At 37.4% G+C, this 16,589-nt stretch overlaps 1 protein-coding gene across 3 annotated transcripts; it reads left to right on the top strand.

The window, feature by feature from the left end:
* Nucleotides 1-11,491: 11,491 nt before the first annotated feature.
* On the top strand, nt 11,492-16,302 carry SPIN3 (spindlin family, member 3). 3 transcript variants are annotated; one of them, XM_011927554.1, is made up of 2 exons: nt 11,492-11,906; nt 12,185-16,302. In XM_011927554.1, exon 2 carries the CDS (start codon nt 12,187-12,189, stop codon nt 12,961-12,963), a length of 777 nt encoding a protein of 258 aa, XP_011782944.1. In that variant the 5' UTR covers nt 11,492-11,906; nt 12,185-12,186; the 3' UTR covers nt 12,964-16,302. The 3 variants fall into 3 exon arrangements, with proteins under 3 accessions (XP_011782944.1, XP_011782946.1, XP_011782945.1); XM_011927556.1 differs by having other exon boundaries at nt 11,557-11,841; XM_011927555.1 differs by having other exon boundaries at nt 11,557-11,880.
* Nucleotides 16,303-16,589: the final 287 nt, after the last annotated feature.

Raw genomic sequence — 16,589 nt, 5'->3', positions numbered from 1 at the left:
TCTCTCTCTCTATATATATATATATACACACACATACATATATATTTACATATATATTTTTATATATTACATATATATATATATTCTTTGTTCATGAATTGGAAGAATCCATATTATTAATATGTTTGTACTACCCAAAGCAATCTACAGATTTAATGCAATCTCTATCAAAATACCAATGACGTTCTTCACAGAAATAAAAAAGAATCCCAAAATTTATATGGAATCAATAAAGACCTAGAAGAGTCAAAGCTACCATAAGCAAAAAGAGCAAAACTGGAGCAATCACATTACCTGACTTGAAATGATACTACAGAGCTATAGTAATCAAAACAGCATAGTACTAGCATAAAGGCAGACAGACCAATGAAACTGAATTGAAAACCCAGAAACAAATCCACTCACCTAAAGTGAACTTATTTTCAACAAAGGTGTCAAGAATATATACTAGAGAGAAGACAGTGTCTTCAATAAATGGTTCTGGGAAAACTAGACATGGAGAAGAGTGAATCTAGACCCCCATCTGTTGCTATATACAAAATCAAATTGAAATGGATTAAAGACTTAAATCTAAGACCTCAAATCATGAAATTCCTACAAAGAAACATTGAGAAAAATCTCCAGGACATTGGCCTGGACAAAAATTTCTTGAGCAATACCCCACAAGCACAGGCAATGAAAGCATAAATGGACAAATAGGATCACATCAAGTTATAAAGCTGTACAGTAAAGAAAACAGTCAATAAAGAGAAAAGACAACCCATAGAATGGTAGAAAATACTTGCACACTATTTACCTGACAAGAGATTAATAACCAGAATACATAAGGAGCTCAAACAACTGTACAGAAAGAATTCTAATAATTCAATTAAAAAGTGGGCCAAAGATTTGAATAGACATACCAAAGAAGACATACAAATGGCAAACAGGCATATTAAAAGGTGCTCAACATCATTGATCACCAGAGAAATGCAAATAAAAACTACAGTGAGATATCATCTCACCCCAGTAAAAATGGCTTATATCCAAAAAAAAAAAAAAAAGCAATAACAAATGGTTGCAAGGATGTGGAAGAAATAGAACCCTCATACACTGCTGGTGGGTAGGTAAACAAGTACAACCATTATGAACAGTTTGAACGTTCCTCAAAAAAACTGAAAATAGAGCTACCAATTGATCCAGGAATCCCACTCTTAGGTGTATATTCAAAAGAAAGAAAATCAATATATGGAAGAGATAACCGCACTCCCATGTTTTTTAGAGCATTGTTCACAATACCTGAGATATGGAAGCAACCAAGTATTCATCAACAGATGAATGGATTTAAAAAAACATGGTACATATATATAATGAAGTACTATTCAGCCATAAAAATGAATGAGATTTATTCATTTGCAACAATATGAATAAAACTGGACATCATATGTAAAGTGAAATAAGTCAGGCGCAGTAAGAAAGACATAGCTTGTTTTCACCTACTTGTGGTATGTAAACATCAAAACAATTTAATTTATGGAAATTGAGAGTAGAAGGATGGTTACCAGAGGCTGAAAATGGTGGTGAGGGGCTGAGGGGTAGGTGAGGATTATTAATGATTACAAAAAATATAGTTGGAAAGAATGAATACAATCTAGTATTTGGCAGCACAACAGGGTGACTATAGTCAATGATAATTTAATTGTACATTTTAAAATCACTAGAAAGAGTATAATTAGATTGTTTGTAAAATAAAGAATAAATGCTTGAGGGGATGGATATCCATTTTCCATGATGTAATTATTTCACATAGCATGCCTGTATCAAAACATCTCATGCACCCCCATAAATACATACACTTACTATGTATGCTTAGAAATTTAAAAATAAAAATAAAAAAGAAAATGTGGTAGACGTATACCATTAAATATTATGCAGCCTTAGAAAAGAATGAGATCACGTCCCTTGCAGCAACACTAATAGAGCTGAAGGCCGTTATCCTAAGCAAACTAACTCAGGAACACAAAACTAAATACTGCATCCTCATAGTTATAAGTGGGAACTAAACACTGAGAATACATAGACAAAAAGAAGGGAACAACAGACCCCAGGACCTACTTAAGGGTAGATGGTGGAAGGAGGTAGGGGATCAAATAATTACCTATTGGGTACTATGCTTGTTACCTAGGTGATGCAATAATCTGTACATTAAACCCCTGTGACAAAATTTACCTACATAACAAACTTGCACATGTACCTCTGAAACTAAAATAAAGTTAAAAGAAAGAATGAGAATATGCAGGAAGTTCAAACAACTCAACAGCAAAAAAACCCATCTAATCCAATCAAAATGCAGAAAATATCTACATAGACATTTCTCAAAGTTAACATTCTAACATTGTACCTCAAGAAACTAAAAAAAAAAGAACAAATCAAGCCCACAGCTAGCAGAAGAAAACAAATAACAAAGATCGGAGCAAAGCTAAATAAAATTGTGACCCCAAAAACAATCCAAAGATGAATGAAAAGTTGCTTTTTTAAAAAAAGGTAAATAAAATCCAGAGACCACTAACTAAATTAACCCAAGAAATAAGATTCCAATAAGAACAATCAAAAATGAAAAAGGAAAAATTACGACTAATACAACAGACACATAAAAAGGTCATCAGAGGTTCAAGTGAACATCTCTATGCTCACAAATTAGTAAACATAGAGTAAATGTATAAATTCCTGAAAGCGTAAAACCTCCCAAGATTGAACTAGGGAAAAAAAAAGAAATTCTTAAGACAGCAATAATGAGCAGTATGATTGGATCAGGAATTAAAAAACAAAAAACAGTCCCCAAAAGTAATAGCCTAGGCCAGAGGAATCCACAGTTGAATTCTATCAGACATACAAAGAAATGGTACCATTCCTACTGAAACTATTCCAAAAAAAGTCTGAAGATCAGTAGCAAATCTATATATCAATAACAATCAAGCTGAGAACCAAATTTAAATCTCAATGTTATTTACAATAGCTACAAAGCAAAAAATACCTAGGAATACATTTAGGAAAGAAGATAAAAGATCTTTACAAGGAGAAATACAAAACGCTAATGAAAGAAATCATATATGACACAAACAAATGGAAAAACATCCCAGGCTCGTGAATTGGAAGAATCAATATTGTTACAATGACCGCACTGCCCAGAGTAATTTACAGATTCAATTCAGTTCCTATCAAATTATCAACATCATTTTTTCACAGAATTAGAATAAACAATCCTAAAATTCATATGGAAACAAAGAGCCCCAACAGCTTAAGCAATCCTAAGTAAAAAGAACAAAGCTGGAAGAATCACATCACCTCACTTCAATTTATACTACAGGGATATAGTAACCAAGACAGTATGGTACTGGTGTGAAAATAGACACATAAATTAATAGAACAGAATAGAGAACCCAGAAGTAAGGTCACATACCTATAACCAACTAATCTTCAACAATGTTGACAAATATACACACTGAATAGATTCTTAGTAAATGTTGCTAAGAAAAGTGAATAGCCATATGCAGAAGAATGAAACAAACAAACAAAAAAAACTCATGACAGATTAAAGACATAAATATAAATAAAACCATACAAAACCTAGAAACAAATTAGGGAAAGCACTTCTGGACATTGGCCTTGGCAAAGAATTTATGACTAAGTCCTCAAAAGCTAATGCAACAAAAACAAAAATAGACAAATGGGGCTTAGTTAAACTAAAAATCTCCTACACAGCAGAAGAAACAGTCAACAGAGTAAATGGACAACCTAAAAAATGGGAGAAAATATTTGCAAAGTATCCATCTGACCCAGGACTAACATCCAGAATCTACAAAGAACTCAAGCAACACAGAAAGTAATGTAAATAGTAACAATAATAATCCCTTAAAAAGTGAACCAAGAATATGAACAGATGTTTTTCAAAAGAAGATATAAAAGCAGCCAACAAACAATACAAAACAAAACAAAAAATAAAATATTCAACATCACTAATCATCAAAGAAATACAAATTAAAACCACAATGATATACCATCTTACTCCAGTCAGAATGGCTATTATTAAAAAGTCAAAAAACAACAGATGTTGGCAAGGATGCTGAGGAAGAGGAACACTTACTCAATGTTGGTGAAAATGTAAATTAGAACAACCTCTCTGGAAAAAAATGCATGGAGATTTCTCAAAGAACTAAAAATAGAACTACCATTTGATACAACAATCCCACTACTGGATATATATCAAAAAGAAAAGAAATCGTTATATCAAAATGTTACCTGTACTCATGTCTTTATTTCAGCACTATTCACAAAGTCATAGAGTAAACCTAAGTGTCCATCAGTGAATAATTGGATAAAGAGAATGTGACATATATATATATATATACGCACATACACACATGCTATAGAATACTTCTCAGTCATAAAAGAATGAAATCCTGTCTTTTGCAGCAACATGGATAGAAATGGAGGCCATTTTCTTATGTGAAATAACCCAGAAAGTTAAATATTGCATGGATTCATTTATAAGTGGGAGTTAAATAATGAATGCACATGAATACAAGGTGCAATAATAGACACTGAAGACGCTGAAAGGTGGAAGGTTGGGAAGAGGTTAGGAATAAAAAATTACCTACCAGGTATAATGTACATTATACAAGTGATGGCTAAAAGCCCAGACTTCATCACTACACAATGCTGCACTTGTACCCTCAAATCAGTAAAAATTTTTTAATAAAAAATAGAAAATGTTGTATATATACATAATGGAATATGATTTCACCATAAAAAGAATTAAATCCTGTTGCATATTCTCACTCATATGTGAGTGCTTTTTTAGCTTTTTTAGTATATCATGAACATAGAGGTCAGATTAGTTGTTATCAGAGGCCACAAAGGGAAGTGGAGAGGGTGGATGAAGAAAGAAAAAGAATACAAATGTATTACTACTAGTAAAAAGTAATAATAATAAAAAAAAGTATTTACATGCTGACCAGTTTTAGCAGGTTGTAATCATTACTTCCTTGTATGGACACTTTTTTCACAAAGTTTGAAAATCATAACCATAATTATTTTTAAATAGTAATTATTATAGGGAAAATGTTAAACACGGATAACAGCATTCTTTTGAATTAGAAATTCATTTTACCATAGACTTGGTTATACTTTGTAAATAATGCACTGAATAATATAACTCCTAAAAAGCGTTTTTCTTCATGATTAAGTTTAAAAAGCAGTTATTTTGAATTCCTTTTCAGGTAATTCACACATCTCCATTTCAGTCACTGCTATTTTTGTTTGTCCTTTTGATGATGTCATGTTTCCCTGATTGCTCTTGATCCTTGTGGCTATTCCCTGATGTCTTCATATTTGAAGAAGTAGGTACTGACTCCAGTCTTCACAGACTGGCTTTGTTTTGGAAGACCCTTCCACTATCAGCCTGTCCAGAGATTCTGGGCAGGTCATCTTGTGTTTTATTGATGCCCAGGGCCAGTTGGGTGAGCATGATTCTGGGGCATGATGAAACCCTGGAGCCATTACAGGCAGTGTGGCACTGGGGGATGCCCAAAGCCTGGGTCTGCTCTACCTATCATGGCACTGGAGTGAGTCAGAGAGCAAGTGCACCTCACATGCCTGAAGTCTGGAGATCTGGGGTCCCACCTGGCACCATGGCAAGGCTGGAAGATCACTCTATGGGTACTGACCTACAGTCTGGAGCCATGGGACCTGTCTCACGCTGGGTTTTACTGTAGTGGGACTGGAATTGGTCCTAGGCAATTCCCGTACTCATTTCCCTCTCTTTCCTTCAAGCAGATGTTACATATTTTTATACTGTGCTGCCTGCAGTTATTTTAGAGGTGATGTGGATAATGTAAAACTGTCCTTCTTACCCTCTTCAATGCATCTATTCTTACTGTTCTGCTACAACCAGGTACTGTGACATCTCACCTGGTTTTCTTTGTTCTTATGAAGATATTTTAGTTTGTAAATAGTTCAAATTGATGTTTCTGTGTGGGGACAATCACAGGAGAGCCCTGTTCCACTATCTTGCTCCACCTCTCTCCTCCAGCTTTCAGCCAAGTTTTCAGCAAAAATCTTAAAGGTCAGAAGGCAATTGGATGACAGACTGATGAAGAAAAAAAATCTTTCAACTGAGAATTCAATATCTGGCAAAAATGTCTTTCAAAATCGAAGGAGAAATTAAGATATTCCCAGGCAAACAAAAGTCAGGGAAGTTCATTACCACTACACCTGCCCTACAAAAAAATGTTAAAAGAAGTCTTTCAGGATGACAATACTACCCAAAGCTATTTACAGATTCAATGAATTTCCTATCAAAATCTTAACAAGGTTTCAAGGTTTTTAAAGTAATTTAAACACTTTTTATAAAATTCCTATGGAACCACAAGAGACAATAGACAAACAAAACAAAACAAAACAAATTCTTAAAAAAGAACAAAGAGGATTCACACTTCTTGATTTCAAACTTATTACAAAGCTACAGCACTAAATCAGTGTGCTGCTGGTATAAACACACACATATAGACTAATGGAATAAAAGAGAGTTGTGAAGTAGACTCTTGCTTATTTATGTAAGTGATTTTTGACAAGAATGCTGTGACTATTAAATGAGGAAAGAAAAATATTTTTAATAGTCAATGCTGGGAAAACTACATGGACACTTGCAAAAGAAAGATATTGGACCCTTACCTTACATCATATACACCATATACCTTACACTATGCTGTCTTAAATGAACCAAAGACCTAAACATAAGAGCTAAAACTGTAAAACTGTTAGAAGGAAACACGAGAGAAAACTTTTATGAAATTGGATTTTGCAACAATTTATCAGCTATGACACAAAGAGCACAGGAATGGAAACAGGAGATACATTGGACTCTATTAAAATTAAAATAAATGCATCAAGGGACACCATCAACAGAATGAAATGACAACTCACAGAATGAGACAAAAATTGTAAATTATATATCCAATGAGAAATTAATATCCAGAATATACAAAGAATTCCCACAACTTAATGATAATAAACAAGCACCAACTAAAAAGTGGGCAAATGGATTGAACAGGTATTTCTCAATGGCCAATAAAAGAATAAAAAGATGCTCAATTTCACTAATCATTAACGAAATGCAAGTCAAAAGTACAATGAGGTACCACCGTACATTCATTATGATGACTATTACAAAAATAAATACATAAAAACTGTGAATGAAGATATGGAGAATTTGGAATACTTGTGCATTGCTGATGAGAATGTAAAATGGTACAGCCACTGTGAAAAACAGTTTGGCAGCTCCTCAAAAAGTTAAATTATCATATTATCCAGTAATTCTACTTCTCAGTATATACTCGAATGAAAGGAAAGCAGACATTTGAACAAATATTTGTAAACAAATGTTCACAGCATCATCATTCACATAGCCAAAATGTGGAAACAACATTTTGTCTATTGTCAGATGAATTCAAAAACAAAATGTGATATATAGGTGCAATGGAATATTACTCAGCCTTAAAAAAGAATGAAGTTGTGATAAATGCTATAACATAAATGAATCTTGAAGACAGTATGCTAAGTGAAAATAGACATAAAAGAACAAATATAGTATGATTTCAGTTGTATGAGGCACCAAGGAAGAGAAGTTACCAGGGACTGAGGGAGGGAGGAACAGGGAATTATTTTTTAATGGGTACATATTTTATGTTTGGGATAACAAAACAGTTCTGAAAATGGATAATGGTGATTGCACAACAATGTGCATGTACTTACTGCCACTAAATTGTACTCTTAAAGTGGTAATTTTATGTTATAGTATAGCTTACTCCAATTAAAAAATCTTATAAAAATAATAAAAATAATATACCTCAATAGGATGAAGGGAAAAAATGATTATCTCTATTGACTCAAAAAAGCATTTGACAAAATCCAACACCCTCTAATAATAATAATAATAATAAATCTGTCAACAAACTAGGAATAGAGGGTAACTTCTTCAAGATAAGAGAAACATATGAATAAAAACAGAGCTAAATTCACATTTAACAGTGAAAGGCTAAAACTTCTCCCCCTAAGTATAAGAAGAAGACAAGAATGCCCCCTCACTATTTCCATTCAACATTGTACTGCAGTAGGTTCTAGACAGGGCAATTGAGCAAGAAAATAAATAAATAAATACAAGTTACCCATATTAGGAAAGAAAATATAATTCTATTTTTATTTGCTGATTATACCATTGTATATAGAGATGATCCTAAGGAATCTATTAGTAAGTACTGAAACAATTAAAAGGATTCAGTCAAATTTCAGGATATGCTATGGATTGAATGTTTGTGGCCCTGTCCCCTAAATGTATATGTTAAAGCCTAATCTCCAGTGTGATAATATTTGAAGGTGGAGCCTTTGGGAGATAATTAAGTCATTAGGGCAGAGCCCGTAGAGATGGGACTAGTGCTCTTATATGAGGTGGCCAGAGAGCTAGCTCTCTCTCTGCTCTCCACCATGTGAGGGTACAATGAGAAGACAGCCATTTGGAACCAGGAAGAGGGCCTATCGTCAGGAACCAAATTGGCCCGTACTTCTTATCTTGGACTTTCCAGCCTCCAGAACTGTGAGAAATATATGTTTATTGTTTCAGCCACTCATTCTATGGTAATTTGTTATAACAGCCTGAACTAAGACAAGATACAGTATCAATGCTTAAAAAGCATGAAGGCTCAATCCCACAAGACTGCCCTGCACTTTAGATGCCAATTACAAGTTACCGGTTATGATCTGTACTATAAATCAGGGTTCTCGTTCAATTAATTTGCTGGAGCAGCTCACAGAACTCAGGGAAACACTTCACTTACATTTACCCATTTATTGGAAAGGATATTACAGAAGATACAGATGAACACCCAGAAGGAAGAGATATATTGGGCAAGGTATGTGGAATGGGGCACCAGGCTACCATGCCCTGTTCAAGTGAGGCACCCTTCAGGAACCTCCAGGTGTACAGCTATCCCAAAGCTCTCTTAAACTTGTTATTCTGGGTTCTTATGGAGGCTTCATTATGTAGACATCATTGGCCATTGGTGATCGATTCAACCTTTAACTCCTCTCTGCTCCAATCTTCTAATCATGCCCTGGTCTTTCCAGTGAACAGCCCACATCCTGAAGATATCTAGGGTCTGCCAATCATTAGTCATCTTATTAGCATACAAAAGACACTCTTATCACTCAGGATACTTCAAGGGTTTTAGGGGCTGTATGCCAGAAAAGGAGATCAAAGAGTAAATATATATTTCACAACATCACAGTGAACAATTCCATTTACCATAGCATCAAAAAGAATAAAATAACTTAGAAATAAATCTAACCAAAACTACAAAACATTGCTGAAATAATTTAAAGAAGATCTAAATAAATTCCAAGATAGCCAGTGTTCATAGGAAACTCTGTTCGTGGGAAATTATGTCCTCTTGAAACTCTGTGTTCAGGGATTGTAAGGCAATATTGTTGAGATAACAATACTCCCCAAGTTTATCTACAGAGTCAGTGCAACCCTTATCAAAATCCCAATGGTCCTTTTGTTCAGAAAAGGAAAAGACAATCCTAAAATTCATATGGAGTCGAAAGCGACCATGAAATTAGCTGGGCATGGTGGCGCACACCTGTAACCCCAGTACTCAGGATGGTGAGGCAGGAGAATCGCTTGAACCCAGGAGGCGGAGGCTGCAGTGAGCCCAGATCGTGCCACTGCACTCTAGCCTGGGCGACAGAGCAAGACTCTGTCTCAAAAAAAAAAAAAAAAAAAGACCATGGTAGCCAATAAAATCTTAATAATATTTTCAGAGAAATCACACTTACTGATTTGAAACACACTGCACAGTTACAGTAATCAAAAAATAAATGTGGTTCTTGCATAAAGATAAATTAAAAATGTGGTTTATGCATAAAATTCTATGAGATAGAATTAGGAGTCCAGATATAAGCCTATACATCTGTAGTAAATTGATTTTCAACAAGTATGCCAAGACAATTAAATGAGCTAAGAATTGTCTCTCCAACAGAAGGTGCTGAGACAACTGGATATCCATGTGCAAAAGAATGAATTTGGTCCCCTTTCATCACACCATGTCTTCATCACACCATATGTAATAATTGACTCAAAATGGGTCAAAGACATAAATATAAGAGCTAAAAACAACATTTTACAAGAAAATATAGGGGTACATTTTCATGAACTTGGATTTGGCCATGTTTAGTTAGATGTGACTCCAAAAGCACAACCAAGTTTTAAGCTTTTGTGCATCAAAAATACTATCAAGAAAGTGAAAAGACACCCCACAAAACGGGATAAAATATTTTCAAATCATATATCTGGTAAGGTTCTCCTATCCAGAATTTAAAAAGAACAATTAACAGCCCTGCTACAAACAATTCAATTAAAAAATGAATAAAGCACTTGAAATAGACATTTCTCCAAAGATACACAAATGTCCAACAAGCACACAAAAAGATGCTCATTCTCATTAGTCGTTAGAGAAATGCAAATTGAAACCACAGTAAGATACCTCTTCATACCCACTAGGATGGCTGTAACGATAAAAATGATGGAATCATTTCTAAAATGTCTTTCTCCACAGATTTATGATCTCACAAATTCCTGTTTTAATTATAGCAATTGTTCTTAGTTTAGTGTCTAGGTTATTCTGTTCAAGTGAACAGAATAATTCATGCAAAAGCACAATTTATAGGTATTTAAAAATTAAACGTCTGAAGATAGGAGGCAACGGCAAAATTATGAAAAATCCTAATGCTGAATTTTATGAAGCTACTACAAAACATGTTCTCAGAAAATATCTAAAAAACTGAGCAAATGTTTATTCTATATGCAAATAGGCAGGACATGAAAGTGCGTATGCAAAATTATCCAAGCTTTGTAAGAGCTTAGAAAAAAGGAAAAGGAAATCTTGAGTGTTATTTCACTGTGAGCCCTGGAAAATGGGAGGCCGGATTACAGTTAATTATTTTCTCTTCATGCCAATTTTCTGAATTTTACAGTGTCAATATTGTGCACGCAATTATTTTGCAATTGGGGAAAAGAAAAGAAATCCTCAAGAAGTTAAGTCTGGAAATGACAAGTCAGTAAAAATTACGTAGATTGGGTCAAGATGGCAGCCTGAACACCGAGCACTAGCGCATTTCTCTCGTCCTACAACAAATCCCCTTCAATGGCGGGTGGGGGGACGCGGGGAGGGAGGGGAAAGGAAAGGGCCAATTCCGGAAAGGTGGAAAGCAGATGGGGCAGGGGCGCTGAGAGTTGAGGTGAGGTTGGGGGAGGGGGGAGTGCTAAGCCAGGGGAGGTAAACCTATGCAGTGAGAGAGATGTGGTTGTGGGATTCCCAGCTTCTGATCTGGGGGAAGCTGAGGGACTGACAGCCTAAGAGCACCTTCCACGCCCAGCGCTCCAGTAGAGGCTGGTGGGGGAGGAGCGCCACGCGGTGTTTGGCAGGAAGGGGAGGCCTCTCTGCTGGCCGGAAGCTGCGCTAGAAAAAGAGGGAGGAGACTGCGGCGCGGCAGCGACTAGAGCAAGTCTGATGTGGCAGAGGGGCTGCGGCCGCCGCCGCCGCCACCGCCACCGCCACCGCCAACAGGAAGGCGGAGGACGCAGGAGCCAAGAGCAAGGGACGCTACCACGGTCCTCTTCGCCTGCCCCACCGCCCTCTTAGAGACACTCCTTGCCTACGGATCATCCTCTCCCAGCTTTTGCAAGCACCGGGCTGCTAGCCCGCTGATATTCCTTCTCTGTAGGCTCACTGCGGAGGCAACGGCGAGGTGTCCGATTTGGGCACTTGAGGCCCGCAATCCGGGACGGTGGGGAATCTGCGCCTCCTGGCCCGGTAGTGTTGGAAGCAGGGCGAGGGGAATGGGGAAATGCTTCCTATTTCACCGAACCGCAGATCTCTTGCTCCAGCCTAGCCAGACTGAGCTGGGGAGGAAGGTTACTGCAGGCACTCAGCCAGGGTGCCTTGATTTCCAGCTTTGCTATGTAGCTTTCGGGAAAAACGGGCGTGAGTGTACGGGGTGCGCTGATTAGGAGAAAAAGGTCTCCGTGTTATGCACTGATTTTGTTAATTTCCTTTCTCAGTCCACCTGGCAACTGTGCTCCTCCACGCAGTCATGAAGACCCCGTTTGGAAAGGCAGCTGCAGGGCAGCGGTCTGGGACAGGCGCTGGCCACGGCGGCGTGTCTGTTACCATGATGAAGAGGAAGGCTGCACACAAGAAGCATAGGAGCCGACCCACCTCCCAGCCTCGGAGGAACATCGTGGGCTGTAGAATTCAGCACGGATGGAAAGATGGTGATGAACCTCTAACACAGTGGAAAGGAACCGTTCTGGATCAGGTACCTGTAAATCCCTCTCTGTATCTTATCAAATATGATGGATTTGACTGTGTTTATGGATTGGAACTTCACAGAGATGAAAGAGTGTCATCACTTGAAGTCCTTCCTAATAGAATTGCATCATCTAGAATCAGTGATACACACTTGGCAGAAATAATGGTTGGCAAAGCAGTGGCACATATTTTTGAGACAGAGGAAGGTTCCAAAAATGAATGGAGGGGGATGGTCTTAGCTCAGGCACCTGTCATGAACACATGGTTTTACATTACCTATGAGAAAGATCCTGTATTATATATGTACCAGCTCTTAGATGATTATAAAGACGGTGACCTCCGCATCCTTCAAGATTCCAATGATTCTCCTCCCGCAGAGAGGGAGCCAGGAGAAGTCATAGACAGCCTGGTAGGCAAACAGGTGGAATATGCCAAAGACGATGGCTGCAAGAGAACTGGCATGGTCATTCATCAGGTAGAAGCAAAACCCTCTGTGTACTTCATCAAATTTGATGATGATTTCCATATCTATGTCTACGATTTGGTAAAAACATCTTAGAGGTCATCTTGAAATTTGCCAAATATACTAGACTCTAAATCTGTAGACACAAAAAGTCTTGATTGCTTTCTAGTTTGTAAGAACCATCTTCTCCCTTTTTGCACGTTTTGCTTGGCAAAAAATTGGAACTTCTGCCCTCTCATATGTTTTTGGAAGAAACCTTTTGCCCATCTGTCCAACCTTTTCACTGGTTCCTGTCCACAATTTAACTGATTAGTGAGAAGGGTAAAACCTGACATCCATTGGCTCATACTTTTTTTTTTTTTTATCTTGGGTGGTGGTAATAGATTAAAGGTAGCTGAACACCTCTCACCTCATTCTTTTTGGCACTTGGACTCTACACTCATTGAGGTGTGAAGCTTGCTGAGATACCCCATGTGACTGGCTGGGTAAGTGTCTTTGCAATCTCAAATCTCCCCCAGGTGGCTTCAAAAATCTAACTTGGGAAAGAGTGGAAAGCCCATTTTGGTCTCTTGTTCAAGTTGCATTCTCAATTCTAACTGTACCAAAAGTAAGGCTAATAATTTTGCTCTTTCTGGTTCTTTCACCTATTGCTCAACTGTTTTAGAATTAAGAAGGTAATTACTTTGCATTTTAGTACCTAAGCATAGGCTGAGAAATTTTGCAAAACTGATAAGAAGACAAGCATTTAGGGACCAAACTCCGAGTGGAGAGATCCAGATTTCTGGTGGAGCTTAAGTGAAAGGTTTTAGTCATCAGTGACATTAGGGTCTCTCTTGTCTCCAATAGCTCTGGCTGGTATCTGCAGACGTGGAGTGGGTTTTAACTGATACAAGCTGTGCAGGCAGACTTTAGCACAAGTGGTCTTTGCCAGCCCAGAGGAGCATTAAGCCAGGCTGTAGCTAGAGTCCTCAGTCACAAGGCAAAAGCTGAGTTTGGCAAGGGTTGACAGATCTGTCCAGAACCTCAAAATGAAAGAACAGAAACCTAGAATCAAGCTGAGATACAGATTTCTTTGCTGTGCTAAGAGAGACTCAGAAGTTTTAGATTTGATTCTTAGGAGACTTCAGAGTCCCAGCATATTAGGTGGGCAAGGCACTTGTGACAACCAAGAATGGCTGAAAGCAGGCTATACTTCCTTGCAGGGACTGGTGGGCTCATCTATTGTGGTATCCCAGCAGGACTTGGAACACAGTCAGTGGTAGGTAATCTGTAGGCTTAATCACGTTTTAAGTGCTGGCATTGGTAGATAGAAATCTAATAGATTTTTGTTAGTGTTTTGATTTTTAACTCTATCCTGTTTCTTGGCTGTCCCTAAGAAACTCATATGCACATAAGGGTGAGTTCTACTGTGGCAGAAAAGTAAACAATGGAAGGGCCTTTGAGCTTTCCATTATTAAAGAGGCATTGGTGGAGGTTAACCAAAGCCTAGGAAAGAAAAGTTGAAATACAAGTATGGTTTTTGAGAGAAGCACCTGGCCAAAACCAATGCTTTCTCACTGGGGTTCTCACAGAAGCTCCATTAGCAGTAACAGCCTAATAAGGCCATGGACTTCTGCACATTTGGGGCTGGGACTCAAGGCAGTACAGTCATATTGGGACTGTACTGCAAGATATCTTCCAAATTAGTTTAAGTTCACAGGTCATGGAGTCCAGACTACCGGCAGAGATTGGCATCCTGCTGAGGATGAAGCAAAGAAGATATTCTCTTTTCTCCTATGTTTTTATCTGTCTGCTTTTGCTTAGTAATGCCACTAAGTGTCTACTATGATGTTTGACTGACAACAGCAATGTGAGTCTGTATTGCCCTATGTTCTAAGTCCTGGGGTCATACATTTGCTTAAAAAAACTGTTCTAGTGTCTGGGGACTAGTGTGCTTTCTAATTTTTTTGATGTGAGGTTGATATTGTGATAATCTTATGTCTTATTGACCCTTTGGACTCTTTAATATGTATGACATGCAATTGTGGGGTTAGATTAATTCAACTCCTGAGGTCCTGAAGGAACTACACCCAGTCAAGAGGAAGACAGCCAAGGCTGCAGCTGCTGAAGGAACCCCATATCTGGGCAGACATCTTTGTGAGATCTATATGGCTGAAATGAGAAAAACGAGAAATTGGGAAAGGCAGAATTTTGGACGTTAATTCTTTTGGACTTTGAATTAGAAATTTAATTTTGAGCAGTCCTTTTTCCCTTGGAGTTTAATAGTTGATGGGGTCGGGGTGAGGTCATATAGTTCAAACTAAGGCATTTTTATTATGTTGTTGATATTGTATTATTTGGAGTATTTTAATGCTATCTTTGGGGGTCATTGTATAATTGTTGTCAGCTATGTCAGGAAATATGGCTGGACATAATTGTAAATTAGGGCTACAATTGTGATCAAATTTTCAGCCTAGGGTGTAATGTAGCCTTGGAGTTAATTTAATTACTGTTCTATTTTGACTTATTTCAGAGCCTCTTGGGGGCAAAAACAGAACTGCTCACCAATATTACATTGTTGGGAGCAGAACTTTTCTAAGATACTGTTGGTATCCCTGGAAGGGGACAGCCACAGCCCTGTTTGTTGACCAGAGTCTTGAGTGTTAACCATTGTGGCTTAAGAGAATGAAAATGTACAAGGGTGTGATGAGATCTATCCTCTTCCTCTCTCCATGCTCCTGACTCAAGAAAAGGAAAAGACTTACATCTCTCAAAAATGTTTGGAAGAAAGTTCCACTCATCTTCTCTTACAGTCATTCAATCTTATGCTTGGGAGAAGGAATAACTTGGTGAGATTGAGAAAATGGTTATAATGGATAGGCAGCTTAGGCGGCTCTTGGATCTTGAGTTTGTTTCACAAAGCAAGATGTGGGAAAAACTGCAGTCCTTCACTACATGGCTGGGTAAACATCTGCTTTGTAGACCCAACTATCTCTCCTTGGGGTGGGGGATCCCAAAGTCCTTAGACTTATGGTAGAAGTTCATTTCAGCCTCAGGTCCAAGCCGTATTCTCCAATCCAGCTCTATCAGCTATAAAGCTGGTATTTATTTTTATTCTTTTTTACAGTTTTAATATATAAATTGTTTTTTAGAAAAATAACATATGCCTATGGTAAAAGTCAAACAGTACAAAAGGGTATACAATTAAAAAGTAAGTCTCTTTTCCTCCTTCTCACCCCTGGCCTCAGTTCCCCCGTCCCATTTTCAAAAAGTAACAACTGTTACCAGTTACTTATGTATCATTCCAGAGATATTCCATGTGTTTACAAGCATATTGTGTGTGGGTATGTGTGTATCAGGTTTTTTTTTTACACAAATGGTGGCACACTATACATGCTGTTCTGAATTTTGCTTTTTTCACTGAACAATATATTAAAGCTGATATCTTAATCCCTATTTGATTTCTGTGTATATTTTTTAATTGGTTCATAATCTGGAAGGGAAGGAGGTGTAATTAATTCAAACCTTCAAACCCTAACCCAGTTTAATGAAAACTTACGTGGCCCTACCAACGCACAATTTCTGCCAGTCCAATTTTTCTCAATAGTAGAATGTGAAATATATGTGGACATAATATATTCTGTGAGAGGAACTTCTTAAGAGAGGCCAATATATTTTTATTGAGGGAAGTTAAAAGGAAAACCAATTTATATTGAAGCTGTGGGGAAAGTTAAGGTGTACTA

This window comes from Colobus angolensis, unplaced genomic scaffold, assembly GCF_000951035.1.
Source record: "Colobus angolensis palliatus isolate OR3802 unplaced genomic scaffold, Cang.pa_1.0 Scaffold727, whole genome shotgun sequence".
Classification (NCBI taxonomy): domain Eukaryota; kingdom Metazoa; phylum Chordata; class Mammalia; order Primates; family Cercopithecidae; genus Colobus; species Colobus angolensis.
Note: the sequence above shows the minus strand (reverse complement) of the source record. Positions and strands in the feature narration are given on the sequence as shown.

What these genes read in the sequence shown, in the direction of transcription:
- SPIN3 (XM_011927554.1), top strand. Translation starts at nt 12,187, where the DNA reads ATGAAGACCCCGTTTGGAAAGGCAGCTGCAGGGCAGCGGTCTGGGACA.